At 40.0% G+C, this 13,674-nt stretch overlaps 1 protein-coding gene across 12 annotated transcripts in view; it reads left to right on the forward strand.

The window, feature by feature from the left end:
- The window catches only part of COL6A3 (collagen type VI alpha 3 chain), a 142,908-nt gene that overhangs the window by 83,121 nt on the left and 46,113 nt on the right, over positions 1 to 13,674 (forward strand). For all 12 annotated transcript variants that reach the window (XM_040357520.1, XM_040357521.1, XM_040357524.1 and 9 more), the window contains 8 exons: positions 1,843 to 2,448; positions 6,991 to 7,337; positions 9,815 to 9,893; positions 11,346 to 11,491; positions 11,887 to 11,979; positions 12,864 to 12,917; positions 13,083 to 13,154; positions 13,250 to 13,276. In XM_040357520.1, the coding sequence (XP_040213454.1) occupies positions 1,843 to 2,448; positions 6,991 to 7,337; positions 9,815 to 9,893; positions 11,346 to 11,491; positions 11,887 to 11,979; positions 12,864 to 12,917; positions 13,083 to 13,154; positions 13,250 to 13,276 (1,424 nt within the window). The remainder of the gene's footprint in view (positions 1 to 1,842; positions 2,449 to 6,990; positions 7,338 to 9,814; positions 9,894 to 11,345; positions 11,492 to 11,886; positions 11,980 to 12,863; positions 12,918 to 13,082; positions 13,155 to 13,249; positions 13,277 to 13,674) is intronic.

The raw sequence follows: 13,674 nt of genomic DNA on the forward strand, positions 1-13,674 counted from the left end.
CATTATAGACAACTTACCTTTGAGTTGACAGCAATGATAGCACCACACTCTCTGTCACCGTTTATCACTGCCACTACCGTCCTCTCTATGGCCCCGTACACACGACCGAGGAACTCGACGTGCCAAACACATCGAGTTTCTCGTCGAGTTCAGTGTGGAAGCCGCCGAGGAACTCGGCGGGCCGACTTTTGCCATTGAACAACGAGGAAATAGAGAACATGTTCTCTATTTCCTCGCCGAGGTCCTCGTCGGCTTCCTCGGCCGAAAGTGTACACACGGCCGGGTTTCTCGGCAGAATTCAGCTCTGAACCGAGTTTCTGGCTGAATTCTGCCGAGAAACTCGGTCATGTGTACGGGGCCTAATGCTTGTTCTGCACTGGTCAACTTTCTTCCATGATGAGTGTGACCTGCGAGTATACTTTGCAGGTAGTTTCAATTTTAAAAATTGCTAGCTAAAAGGCAAAAGCATTATTGCATAAGAGGCATACAACGTTTCTTCTAACAAAAAAACTTTAACTTTAACTACTTCTTTTTTACATTTTGTCCCACTTAATTGCAAGGGAGTTGGGGTAGCCTTGTGTTCTGCAACATTAAAACCCAGATACACACAGACATAACATAGAGCAATGTACAGCAAATGTATAGTTAGGACTATACTATAGGAGGACATGTATTTTTGTTATGTTACTGTAAGGAAGAGTATTCCTAAAATAGAACTATGGCCTCCCAATACAAAATATGTGCTGCAGCACTTAATTGTAAGTGCATCTTTACTGACAGTTTTCCTCTAGTACCTCTAGTACCTCTACAATGTTTCACAGATACCTGTTGTTCTTTCCAATAGTGTCCAGCTCCTGAGCTTCCTTTAACATGGTGACAACACTATTCCACTGCTCCTAAATTCAGAACAGCATTGTCACCCTTATGTGAATGCATGCTTACACTACAATGAGAACATATTGCAGAGGACATGGCTAAAACTATTGTCACTGCTGATTCACAAGCATGTAGGTTTCATTCAGCAGCTGGTCACATCTTGCCCTGCCCAATGGTTTCTAGGTTGGCAGCACTGGCACTACTGCTGAAACCCCCCACTGTGAAATGCAATATCTGGTAGGGGGAGCATATGAGACACAAATGAAGGAAGATTTGGGATGCTCAAGACAGGAAAATTATATTTTTTACTTTATGCGGTGTGTGCATCACTGAATTTGGGACCTGTTTAGAACTTCACACACTCTAATTTCACTTGTTGTATACCTGTTCTTGGTCAGTGATTTAGCCAGGCACTGGGTTTTTCAAAAATCCTTCAATGACAGCCTCTGTATTCATCTCAGTATAGGTTTCCTTTATGCACGCTGACTACCTTTCCCTCGAATTTGTCAAAGCTAATTAATATTTTAAGGCCCAACCCCATCTTGTGCAAAAAAAGTAATTATTGAAGTCCCTGTCCTCTTTAAAAAAAATGCAGCGCTCACTGCTCTACCCAACCTGACTTTGACCCTATCCCTCGCAGACTCACTCGCTCACCAATACAGCTTCTGTTCTGGGTTGAGTGCCATTCAATCCACTTCCTGTGAGACCAGGACGTCAGGACCCTGCCCCTGCCCCATACTTACAGGAGAATTTGCTGACTGATGTACTGACAGTGATGGGTGGAAAAAGTTTTGGTACTACCATATAAAAAAAATGATTGTGTGAACATACTGGACAAGCCATCTTTCTGTAGTCAGAAAAGCTCTATAACATAAGTTACACACGAGATCTTTGGCTGTATAACAGTTAGTATGAATGCCAGTGGCACAAATATCTAAAATGTACATTCCAACTATTTTCTTTTAGCTGGGAAGAAAGAAGCTGATATTGTTTTCCTTGTGGATGGCTCCATGAATTTAGGAAGAGATAACTTCAAGGAGGTCCTTCAGTTTGTCTCTGGCATAGTGGATGCTGCAATTGAAGAAGATGATGCCATTCAGATAGGACTGGCTCAGTATAATTCAGATGTGACTGATGAATTTTTCTTAAAAGACCATAACAACCGTGATTTGATCATGGATGCTGTGACCAAAGCAGAGTTTAAAGGAGGACGTCTGGCTAGCCTTGGCACAGCTATTCGTCACTTGCAAGACAAGCACTTTGTTAAAGAAGCAGGCAGCAGAATTGGTACAGGTGTTCCTCAGATTGCTTTCATTATCACAGGGGCAAAGACAGTCAGTGATGGACAATCTGCAGTACAAGCTCTAGCCAGCAAGGGAGTCAAAGTATTTTCCATTGGAGTAGGAAGCATTACTAATGAAGAAGTTAATAAAATTGCAAGTGAACCACCAAGTGCTTTCAGAGTATCCAATGTCCAGGGCCTTTCGGAGCTGAATGAACAGATTCTGATAACTTTAGATACGGCCCTGCAGAAGAGGAGTATCTGTCCAGATGCGGTTGGTGCTGTTAAAGGTATGTGACTTTTTATATTCTCCTTTTTCTAAAACTAATGCTTTTTTAATGTTAGCATGAATTCATTGTTTGACTATTGTATGCAGCCACAAGGTATGCTACTAATAATGAAGAAAACAGCTGAAGTGGAATAAAAAATATTGTAAATATGGGCATGTGCATGTAACTATTGTGTTTTCCTAGGCTAATATGTGAAGAGTTTGTCAAAATACAATCTAGCACACATTTTGTCTATGCTAGTCCAAAAAAAAAAAGAAGGAAAGTCACTTTAGTAAAACACATTTTTTTTTTTTGTAAAATCTTTATTTTCATTTTCAAGTAGTATTGACAGTTGCACAATACAGCATTATCAAATAGACAAAAAGCCAATACGAAAAAAAAAAAACAATAACCAAAACAGGGGGTAGAGGGGGAGGAGGGGAGAGGACAATGGGCAAGGAGGAGGGAGGAGGGAAGGGAAAAAAGGAGGGACTCCAAGGGGTGCGTCTAGCCCGAGCTCAGACAACCATTTAAACTGGGAGTAACAGCCCACGACAGTACAGGGACAAAAGGACACCTCGTCCGCCCAGGACATTCGATCCATGTGGGCTAGTAAAACACATTTGAAGATGATTACACGCAACACATTTTAAACCATAAACCATATAAATAAATAAAAATTCAGTTCCTCTTAGGACAAAAGAGTGTGTTACCACATTCTGGAAAAAAAGATTTGAAATTAGGCAGTCATGTGAGTGTTCCAAAGGTCCACATTACTTGCATCTTAGCCAATCAGCTTTTCTGACATCTTTACAGGTAGAAACTTGGAGGTTGCCTCAAATAGGCGAGGATTGAGGAAATGGGAGTGGGTGCAGATAGAAAAAAAAAAGGTACTCGCTCCACCTTCCACAAAAAAGTTACAGGCTGGGAGTAGGGAGAGAATGAGTGATACTTCACTTTTTGAGTGGAGTTATGCTTTAAATACTTGCAGTCACTTAATCAGAAAAAATATGCAGATAAACATTTCTGATTTTCCTGACATGCTTGCTAGTTCTGGATCGGTAACTCAGAGAGTGTCAGAGACAGAGGATCAACATAATAGTCAGACAAGGGGAGGGGGAATAGAGAGGGGTTCTCCAAAGGGGTCTGTACCTCAAGAGAGAAATAGGAACAGACTGCGGAGTACTCCTTAAATAAGCTTTATTCAAAATTATATTTGCAAAATTACAAAACACAGATTAAACACACGTTAACAATAGATAGCATCAAATTCCAAAAGAGACAATACTGTCTAGTAAAACTGCACTCCCGGGGTCATATAACCCTTTTGATGCCCCTGATATTAACCCCTTCCCAGTCAGTGTGATTAGTACAATGACAGTGCATACAGTATTATTTTGCACTGATCACTGTATTAGTGTCACTGGTCCTCAAAAAATTAAAAAAGTGTCAGTTAATGTCCGATTTGTCAGCCACAATATCGCGCTATAAGTCACCAATCGCCACCATTACTAGTAAAAAAATTTTTATATGCTATAGTTTATAGACGCTATAACTTTTGCACAAACCAATCAATATACGCGTATATTTTACTAAAAATATGTACATGTTGGCCTAAATTGTTGAAGAAATTAGATTTTCCATTTTTTTTGTAGCAGAAAGTAAAAAAATATAGATTTTTTCAAAATTGACGGTCTTTTGTTCATAGCGCAAAATCTTTTAGGCCTCGTACACACGAACCGAACATGTCTGCTGAAACTGGTCCGCGGACCAGTTTCAGCAGACATGTTCGGTCGTGTGTACGGCCGACCGGACAATTTTCCGGCGGATCGGACAGGTTTACAGCGGATGAATGTTTCTTAGCATGCTAAGAAACATGTCCGCTGGAAGCCTGTCCATCGGACATGTTCGGTCATCTGTACGACTTACCGGACATGTATGCTCGGCCGAAAGCCCTCGCATGCGTCAAAGTGATTCGACGCATGCGTGGAAGCATTGACCTTCCAGGGTCGCGCATGTCGCCGCGTCATCGTCGCGGCGACGGCGCGGCCACGTCACTGCGTATCCTGTCCACGCGGATTTCGGTTTGATGGTGTGTACAACCATCAGACCGAAATCATCGGACATGTCCCCTCGTGTATACAAGGCCTGAAATGCAGTGGTGAACAAATACCACGGAAATAAATCTCTATTTGTGGGAAAAAACAAGACATAGATTTTATTTGGGTACAGCATTGCACGACCAGGCAATTGTCAATTAAAGTAATGCAGTGCCATATTGCAAAAAATGGCTTGGTCATGTGGTTAAAGAATAAGAAGGGTGAATCTTGAAAATCCATTCTGGCTATTTTCAAGGCTAATAGGCAATGAACTGTTCAAATGAGGGCATGGAGAGCTGGGCACTGCCATGGGGAACATGTACCAATTTATAAAAAAAAAATCTGTACGGTAGGGAGAGTGTCTGTCTTTTAAGAGGACTTTGAGGGCAAAAAAAAAATATTGTACAGCAGGGAGAGGTTCCACCCTTTAATGGGACTTTAAGGGCAATAGGTCTGACCAAAACAGTGGAAGTAGCAGCCACAATAGATGTAAAAGCTTTTGAAAAGTATACAGAAAAAAAAGCTAAGCCCTCAACTTTATTTGGCCAGTAGCAAAACAGTTTCATAGTATAGTTTGTTAGTTTCATTTTTTTTTTTTTTTTTATTGCAGTACTACACTGTATTGACTAGTGTTTCAAATTAAAGTGCACAAAAACACTTCAAAACCACATCTCCACATTATTCGCTGAACTTCCTCCGGTCCCCATTTCTCAAATTATTTCCAAAATATTTCAAATATAGATTTCAGATGTTTGGTAGAACTTGGCTAGCATCAGGTTGGTATGCATGAACTTGAATAGGCAGTAAAACGGGACAAACCAGGTTTGTATTGCAATACGATTAGTGTATTATTTGAGAGACAATAGCCACAAATATTACACAGTGGCTGGACAGTATATGAGCAGCTTGTGCAGTGAAATGCCCATTTACTCACCTTGCTCAAATGCATACTCAGGTCCCTTTAAGTCCTTTTCCCCACATCTCTCTGGTTCTTGGATACTCTCAGAGAAGATTATTTCTCTGCTTCCCTTCCTCAGCAGAGGGATCACAAGTGATCTACAGCCAGTTGAGAGGTTCCCCACTGTCAGAACCAGTATGTAGGCACCTGGGTAGGCATCTAATAGCAAACAGCTTCTCCAAAAGACCCAGCTACTGTAGGGAGCATCTTCAAAGTTGCTACCAGAGTACTGCAGTTCCAATGGGGTGGTGCTTTGTCCTTGGGTGTGGGATCCCTCAGCTGTTCACCTGCTACAAGAGCTAACCTGGATTTCACAATGAGGAAAATGGCAAGCAGCTGTGTTCTGAACTGTTTTGCTGAAGCTATGATTATCAGCTGGACTCTCTGTTCTTGGGGATTCTTATAGAGGCTATGCTATGCAGCTGCATGCTACCCTGGCTCAGACACTATTGCTATTGCAAAGAGTCCATGTTTGTGCATATTTCATATGTTTGTACAGCTTTCATAATTCTACATTGTCTGCATGTTTTTGCCATCCGAAACCTGTTTTGCATTGTTGCTTCTAACTTTGCACCTATTTGATAGACAGTTAAAATTAGTCTTTGTCCCATCATTGTTAATTAGGTCCCAATATAAGGAGAGACAAGGAAGGCTTTATCTTGTAATAAATACTAGAGTGTGTTAATTGAGAGACAATAGCCACATACGATATTGAAACAGCTGCATTTATTTGTCATTTTCTGAAACCGTGAAATAAATTGGTTTGCCTAGCATCCATGCTTGGACAGAATCCAAAGCTTATCCCACTGGCCATAAATGGATCCACAATCACAAATGGTACTTCTGACTCAAAAACAAAGATGGCAATAAATTAGCACTTGAGGCGCCCATTATCCTACAAGGATTTTTTTTCAAACTTGTTGGGAAATGTCCCTGCATAAAGAAAAATAGCTTTCATCTGCAAAGGATCTGAGGAAAAATTTGGGGTAGTGTGATTATGCCACTTCCAGCATAGACACTGGATCATGGCAGTTCCCATGCTCAAGTAGTATAAAGACAGGCAGATATTTCCCCATCTTTCATTCTCTGGGAGATATGTGACCATTTATGATAAATCTTGGTGGTTTTTACATTAATCTTCTATCCATATGCAGCTGCTTACTGAATTACGTATGTGGTAGTGTGCTAATGTACTAACAACAACAATTAACTAAATTATATATTTTAATAAATGGTTGCAGCATTTCAAAACAAAGTATGGTTTCCTACTACATCTCATGAGATATACATTCACATTGACATATTTGATGTCATTACTTATTGTTACCATCAGTTAAATGCAATCTGGGGATAATCATCTATAGACTGGTGTCAATGACAACATGTAGACCCATACTCTTTAGCTTAGTGTGCATTTATCTTTGTAGACTGAGTGTGCATTACACAACAATTGTGGTATGTACCAGAAAGAACATGTGGGGAAACATAATTATTATCTCTTTTCAGAATGTAATCTGGAGGTGATTATAGGATTTGATGTCGATGTAACCCCTGGGCAGGATGTCTTTGCATTTCAGCGAGGTCTGAAGCCCAAACTGGGACAAATACTGGAACGGATTTCTAACATGCAGAAAATAAGTTGCAGTGGTGATAAAAAGCCTTCTGTGAAAGTTGCTGTTTTGTCACAGGGCAGAATAGGGCCTGTGGAGGCATTTGACTTTTCCAATTACCGTATAGAACTGGCAGAAAAAATCACTACCATGGGCACTCGAGGGCCTTATGTATTGAATGGCCGAACCCTGCAGACATATCTGAACAAATTCAAGAATGCTGGGGAACCCAACAGCGTTAAGGTAGGAAAGATACAATTTTCCGAAAACTAATAAAATGTAGTTCTCACTTTTGTCTTAATTATATATTACACGTAATTTGGAACCAATGGGTTATGCTGCTATCTACAGGAGTCTGGGCACAGGCAATCAAAGCTGTAAGGACAACTCAGTATAAACCCTTCCACTCCCTGCACACCTCTGTTTTTTGCTAGTGTCCTAGGACTCTGAAAGAAGATGTCTTCAATCTGCTGTGCTACAGTTTTCTTTTTAGCAGCAAAACTTTTCTTCTATCAAGTTTCCTTAGTAGCTACAGAGCTCCTGCAGAGGCTGTACCCAGACCCTCTCATAAGGAAGATGTGGGGCTGGCCTGTAATGTTTCTTGCAGCACATTACAAAGGAGCTCATCTAGGCACATGGAGCAGCTGCAGAGTGCTCTACAGGTCCAGGGCTGTAGTCCAAAGCAAAAAAAGAGAGTCTGAGAGTAAGTATGAACAGTGTAGATTTAATAATACAATGAATAAAAAAAATTATATGGGGTAAGTGATGGTCGGAAGAAAGTCCTGCAGCGGTGCGTCTCCTGTCACGCTGGTCCAACAGGCTGTGCCACTCGTAAACCTTGTGAGAGCCGTCCACCAGCTCAGTGTATGGTGGTAGATGCAGGGAGCTCAGCTGAGGCGCACGTGGAACGCAGCAGTGTGTGACGTCACAGGAAGTGATGCAACACGTTTCTGAGCATGCGCACTATCAATGGGAAGGACAGGCATGCTCCTTTCCCAAGCTGAAGACTTCAGGGACATACATGCCTAATATAGTCCACCATCTAGTGCTTATATGATATAATATTTTTTTTTAAATGGGGAGGAAGGGGACAAAATAGAGGGGGAATAAATGGATGAGGTAAATGGTGACTACACTGAAATAAAAACAGATGATAAAAGCTAGCAACATATTAAAGAATTAGCAACATATACCGGTCTGGTGGAACCCTGTCCCTAAAGGCCCCATAAGAGATATGCCTACTGAAAGGATGAAGCTCTTGAGGGAGACATGACTCTTCCTTCCAACCCTTTTGCCTGGTGTGAGTCTACAGGGGAAGACATCTGCAGTAGTTCAGGCCCTTGCACCCTTACAGGAGCCTGGATGTGCTAGAGACTGCTTTCTGAATCCTCTAAGGGTTCAATCCAGTATTGCTGGGCCTTGAGTGTTTTTGTCACTCCCTGGCAATTGTAACTGGGGGCTGCAACCATTTTTTGAACTTCGACCCCTTCACCAGGCTTCAAGCCCAGGCATTGAGTCTGTGCAGCCCCTTTTGAGAAGAGCCTGCTGCGCATGTAGGCACCTTTCTTCAGCGTGCACAGGGCCCAGGTTGCACATCCTGTGCTTGCTCTGGACAGGCTCTCTGCAGTGTGCTCTATCAGACACAACACATGGGAGAAAAACTTGAATGTATGTAGCAGGAGGGAAAAAAAGAACCCTTAGACATTTCAGGATTCCAAAAGGCCTTGAAGTCTTAAGCTAATATAAAAATCCTTCTTTTTTTCTTCATATTGTATTTGAGGAGCGTGTTTTACATAAAAGAAAAAATATATATAGTTCAAATGTGTTTTGGAATATTTTCACTTTTAGTAACTTAGAGTACATCTACACTTTCTCCAAACATTTTGCATTTTCACTTGTCTGTGCAGCATATGATTTTTTTTTTACATGATTGGACCTTTTACGGAAGATAAATCTTATTTAAAGCAGCATAGCTTGGTCATGTGTCTGACTACAGGGCTTTCAAGAGATTTGACCCTACTTTCTTATTGTAGTAAAGTAACAAAGGTTATTTTCTGTGATTGGTGGGAAGTTTTCCCCTATCTGGCGTAAAGATGCTGATTAAGGAAGGTGGAGGAAATCTTTCTGCTGAGACAGTCATTGGTGTAACACCCTTTTCATCTGTGGTGAGAGACACTTAGGCCTGAAATATGATCACTCAATATAGCTTCCTCCATCCTGGGGGAAACATGGAATGGAGTCATGCTCACCCAAGGATTGCCTGTGCCTTGGGATGCTTACAAAGATTATTGTGGAGAATAATTGCTACTCAGGACAATGTGCAGCAACCAGAGTTGAGTATTGTTTTTGTTGTTAAAGCGAGTGGCTGATTCAATTACCAACTATCTAGGCTCTGTATTTGAGAAGTCTTCTGTAAACGTTCCTCAGGATGAAGTGAAATGTGTGTCCCCTATCTTTAATGATTCTAACAAAGAATACATACTCTGTATGTGCTATTTGGGGGATGAATGTTTGACTAGAAGCAGTGACCAGAACCAGATGAGAAGAGTGCAGCCACCATAAAAAGTAGCTATACTAAGAGAGGACAGTATGGAGTTAATTTACTAAGGGCAAATAGGCTGTTCACTTTCCAAGGGTGAAAATTCAGCTATGTTTTTCACAATATAAGAAATGTAAATGATTGATTGAGTTTTGCTGATACTTAATTCCATGATACACAGGTGGTGATCCACATGACAGATGGAGCTGATGCAAGCATGGCTGAATTGCAGCAAGCTTCTGTAGCTCTACAGGCTTCAGGTAAGTGTTCATGAGAAAAACTCCCCAATTCAACACAGATGGTGAGATAAGTGTTTAACCCAAGGAATTCACTTTTAATCGATTATAATTAGGGTTGTCCCGATACCACTTTTTTAGGACCGAGTACAAGTACCGATACTTTTTTTCAAGTAGTCGCCGATACCGAATACCGATACTTTTTTTAAATGTGTCCCCAAATGCAGCCATGTCCCCCCCATATGCAGCCATGTCCCCCACATATGCAGCCATGTCCCTCTAGCCATGTCCCTCACATATGCAGCCATGTTCCTCTAGCCATGTCCCTCACATATGCAGCCATGTCCCTCACATATGCAGCCATGTCCCTCTAGCCATGTCCCTCACATATGCAGCCATGTCCCTCTAGCCATGTCCCTCACATATGCAGCAATGTCCCTCTAGCCATGCCCCTCACATATGCAGCCATGTCCCTCACATATGCAGCAATGTCCCTCTAGCCATGTCCCTCACATATGCAGCAATGTCCCTCTAGCCATGTCCCTCGATGCGGCGGCGCGATGCGGCGGCAGCGGCGGGGGGGGGAAAGGGGGGGAAAGTATTCTATTTAGGTATCGGGGGTATTTGCACGAGTACGAGTACGGTCCCGATACTCGAGTACGGTCCCGATACCAGTATCGGTATCGGTCCCGATACCGATACTGGTATCGGTATCTGGACAACCCTAATTATAATATATAAAATGACAGTATCTCAGTGGACACCCACTGTTAAACTTTTAAAATTACAAGCTTTTTCTCCTACAACAGTACTTTCTAACATTGAAATTGAAAAGTTCAGCAGCATGACACACAAGTCTTGAAGTGAGATACAGTTGCCAGAAAGTTGCAGCTGCTGACACCTTATACAACTGTCAATCCCTAAAAACTCGGCATGGACAGTTCATGTAAATCTATGCTTTCAAAAGATTTACATTACTGCCCTCTACCCAGCAGCAAATCCTTGCATTCTTGTTAATGTTTCATATTATATGGTTTTGGTAAATCTAAAGGAAACTTGTAAAAGAAAATTGTATAATGTATGGCCAGCCATATAATATGCTGATCTAAGGACAATTCCACATCTGTATGTGACAACGCTAGACTAATCCCCTAACACCACCCCTCTGTCACATGAGATGAAGTGAAATGACCCACATGCTCTTCCATACCCCAGAGTTTGGGTATTCTATGTTCTTCACTCCTAGAGCTGGATGGAGCAGAGAAGTAAAGAAAAGGTATATGTTGATGAGGAGGAAGCAGTAAAGCAAACCTGTTTATTTTTCCTGCATACACAAATTTACTCAAAAACAGGCATTAGACAGCAGTACCAGTTTCTCTAAGTAGCAGGTCTTTGTACAATACCTGAAAACACTGAAAAATAACATATTGTCACTGAAACCTGATTGTTTTAATATTTTTAAATTATGTTTCTCAGGAGTGAAAGCACTGCTATTTGTGGGGTTGGAAAGTGTTCCCAAGTTTGATCAAATTATGCAGTTAGAATTTGGAAGAGGATTCACTTACAATAACCCACTGAGATTAAACCGTGTTGATCTGGATTATGAGATCATTGAAGAACTGGTAAATCAACTTTGTCTATGTTATTGACTGTTATAGTTAGTTTTATTTAGCAAATGAAAAATTTCTGTAATACACAGATATCATTCAATCAAAATTAAACTTAAACTGGAAAAGGAATTTTTGGAGGTGAAAGGTCAATCAGGTTGTTGTTCTGGAGAAAGTTCTTATTGATGACATATTGGCAAATGAAACCTGATGATTTCTGCAAAACGGAAAGTCCTTGTTAATTAAAGAAATCAACAACACCTGCATTTAGGGAACATTGGTCAGGGTATATAAGTAGTATACTGTTGAACTAGTAATGCAATATCCTAGGACATTCCAAATAAATACATAATTCTTAACTTATTTGGTAGGACAGGTGTATCATGTATTATTTTATTCCTCTAACACAGGATAACATTGCGGAGAAAGGATGCTGTGGAGTGCCATGTAAATGTTCTGGACAGAGAGGTGATATTGGACCTCCGGGTGTCAATGGACCAAAGGTTAGTTTACAATACTGGATGTAAACAAACGTTAATCAATATTGTGTTTGTTTTTTATTTGTTGTTTTCTTCTTTACTCCAGTTACCATATATACATTTTCTCTCCCTTTTCCATTATCTCATATTATTTTAACACATCCAAACAGTTATCTGATATTCTACATTTTCATGATGGTTTCAATACATAAGTAAATGCAACAATACTACTCAGTGGTTTTTAACCTTACAATTGCTTGGCAACAATAGAGAATTAGTAAGAGAAACCTTAACATTAGTTGTGAAAATGTTTTAACCCTACACTATGTAATTTCCAATAACTTGCAATTAAACTTTAATTTAGAAAGAACCAAAGTTATGGTAAAAAATATTTTCTGAATGATATCAGTCAGAAAATGTATTTGTATTTCAGAAACACAGAAATTGGTCTGCGATGGTTGATCATTGGTTGAAAATCACTGGAATAAGCCACAATTAAAGTAAAAATAATGAAAGACAGGATAAAATGCAGACTAATGTATGCACATGCACCAGAGATAGATAGATAGATAGATAGATAGATAGATAGATAGATAGATAGATAGATAGATAGAGAGAGAGAGAGAGAGAGAGAGAGAGAGAGAGAGATAGATAGATAGATAGATAGATAGATAGATAGATAGATAGATAGATATTTAAAAAATCACCAAGACAAAATATAATGCAGACACACAAACAACATTAATGGATGCAAATTCTTATCAGAGTTGAGTAACTGATGGTTCATCAGTCTAGCTGTTCACAATAGCAATCTATGATAAGACAAATACAGAAATCTGTAACAGTATTTTAGCTTTAGAGCTGAGCTGAGCTGAATAAATCATTTTTATGTTTCTCTTTTTTTGTAGGGTGCATCAGGTCTCAAAGGACACCAAGGTTTCCCAGGAGAAGAAGGAGGACCAGTAAGTACTGATGCCATATTTAAGTAGTCTATGGTCAGTACATGACCCCATTCTCTTTCCTAGTGCAAATAAAAGTTCTAAGTATTCTAAAAATGTCTGCATTATCTTAATTTGTAATACTGAGTAAAGACATTATCTAAAATACCTTATTTTTTTCTTCTATAGGGAGAGAGAGGTCCTCCTGGTGTGAATGGTACACAAGGTTTCCAGGGATGTCCAGGTCCAAGAGGAAGCAAGGTGAGTTGACCTCTGTCTGGCTATGTAATTACAGCTTAAACCATATTTTCTCCAAGCTGAAAAGTAATGTTTTTTTTTTTTGTTTTTTTTTTTAGGGTGGCAGAGGGTTCAATGGAGAAAAGGTAATATAAACTCTACATTAAACAAATAATAGATGCACATTTTGGGCTGTTCCCAAAAGCAAATACATTAATGCAAGAAAGTAATTTTGCTCCATCACCATAAAAGATATTCGTTTGACTAATATTCCATACAGATATTACTTGGACAAGATGGTAATATACAGTAGGAAATGCTCATAGTCCATAAGCCATACATTGGATCATAAGATATATGTACTGTAAATATGAAGAAACTATCTAATCTATATACAACACTAATCATTATTTTAGAAAGGTTAAAAATACCCAAGTTACCAATACACAGAATAGGTGATGCTCAAACCCTATAACTATTGTAAAACCATGCAGTATAAACTGTATCATTCCATCTTGACATTTCTTAAATGTCAAAATGTTGC

Source organism: Rana temporaria, chromosome 6 (assembly GCF_905171775.1).
Source record: "Rana temporaria chromosome 6, aRanTem1.1, whole genome shotgun sequence".
Taxonomy (NCBI): domain Eukaryota; kingdom Metazoa; phylum Chordata; class Amphibia; order Anura; family Ranidae; genus Rana; species Rana temporaria.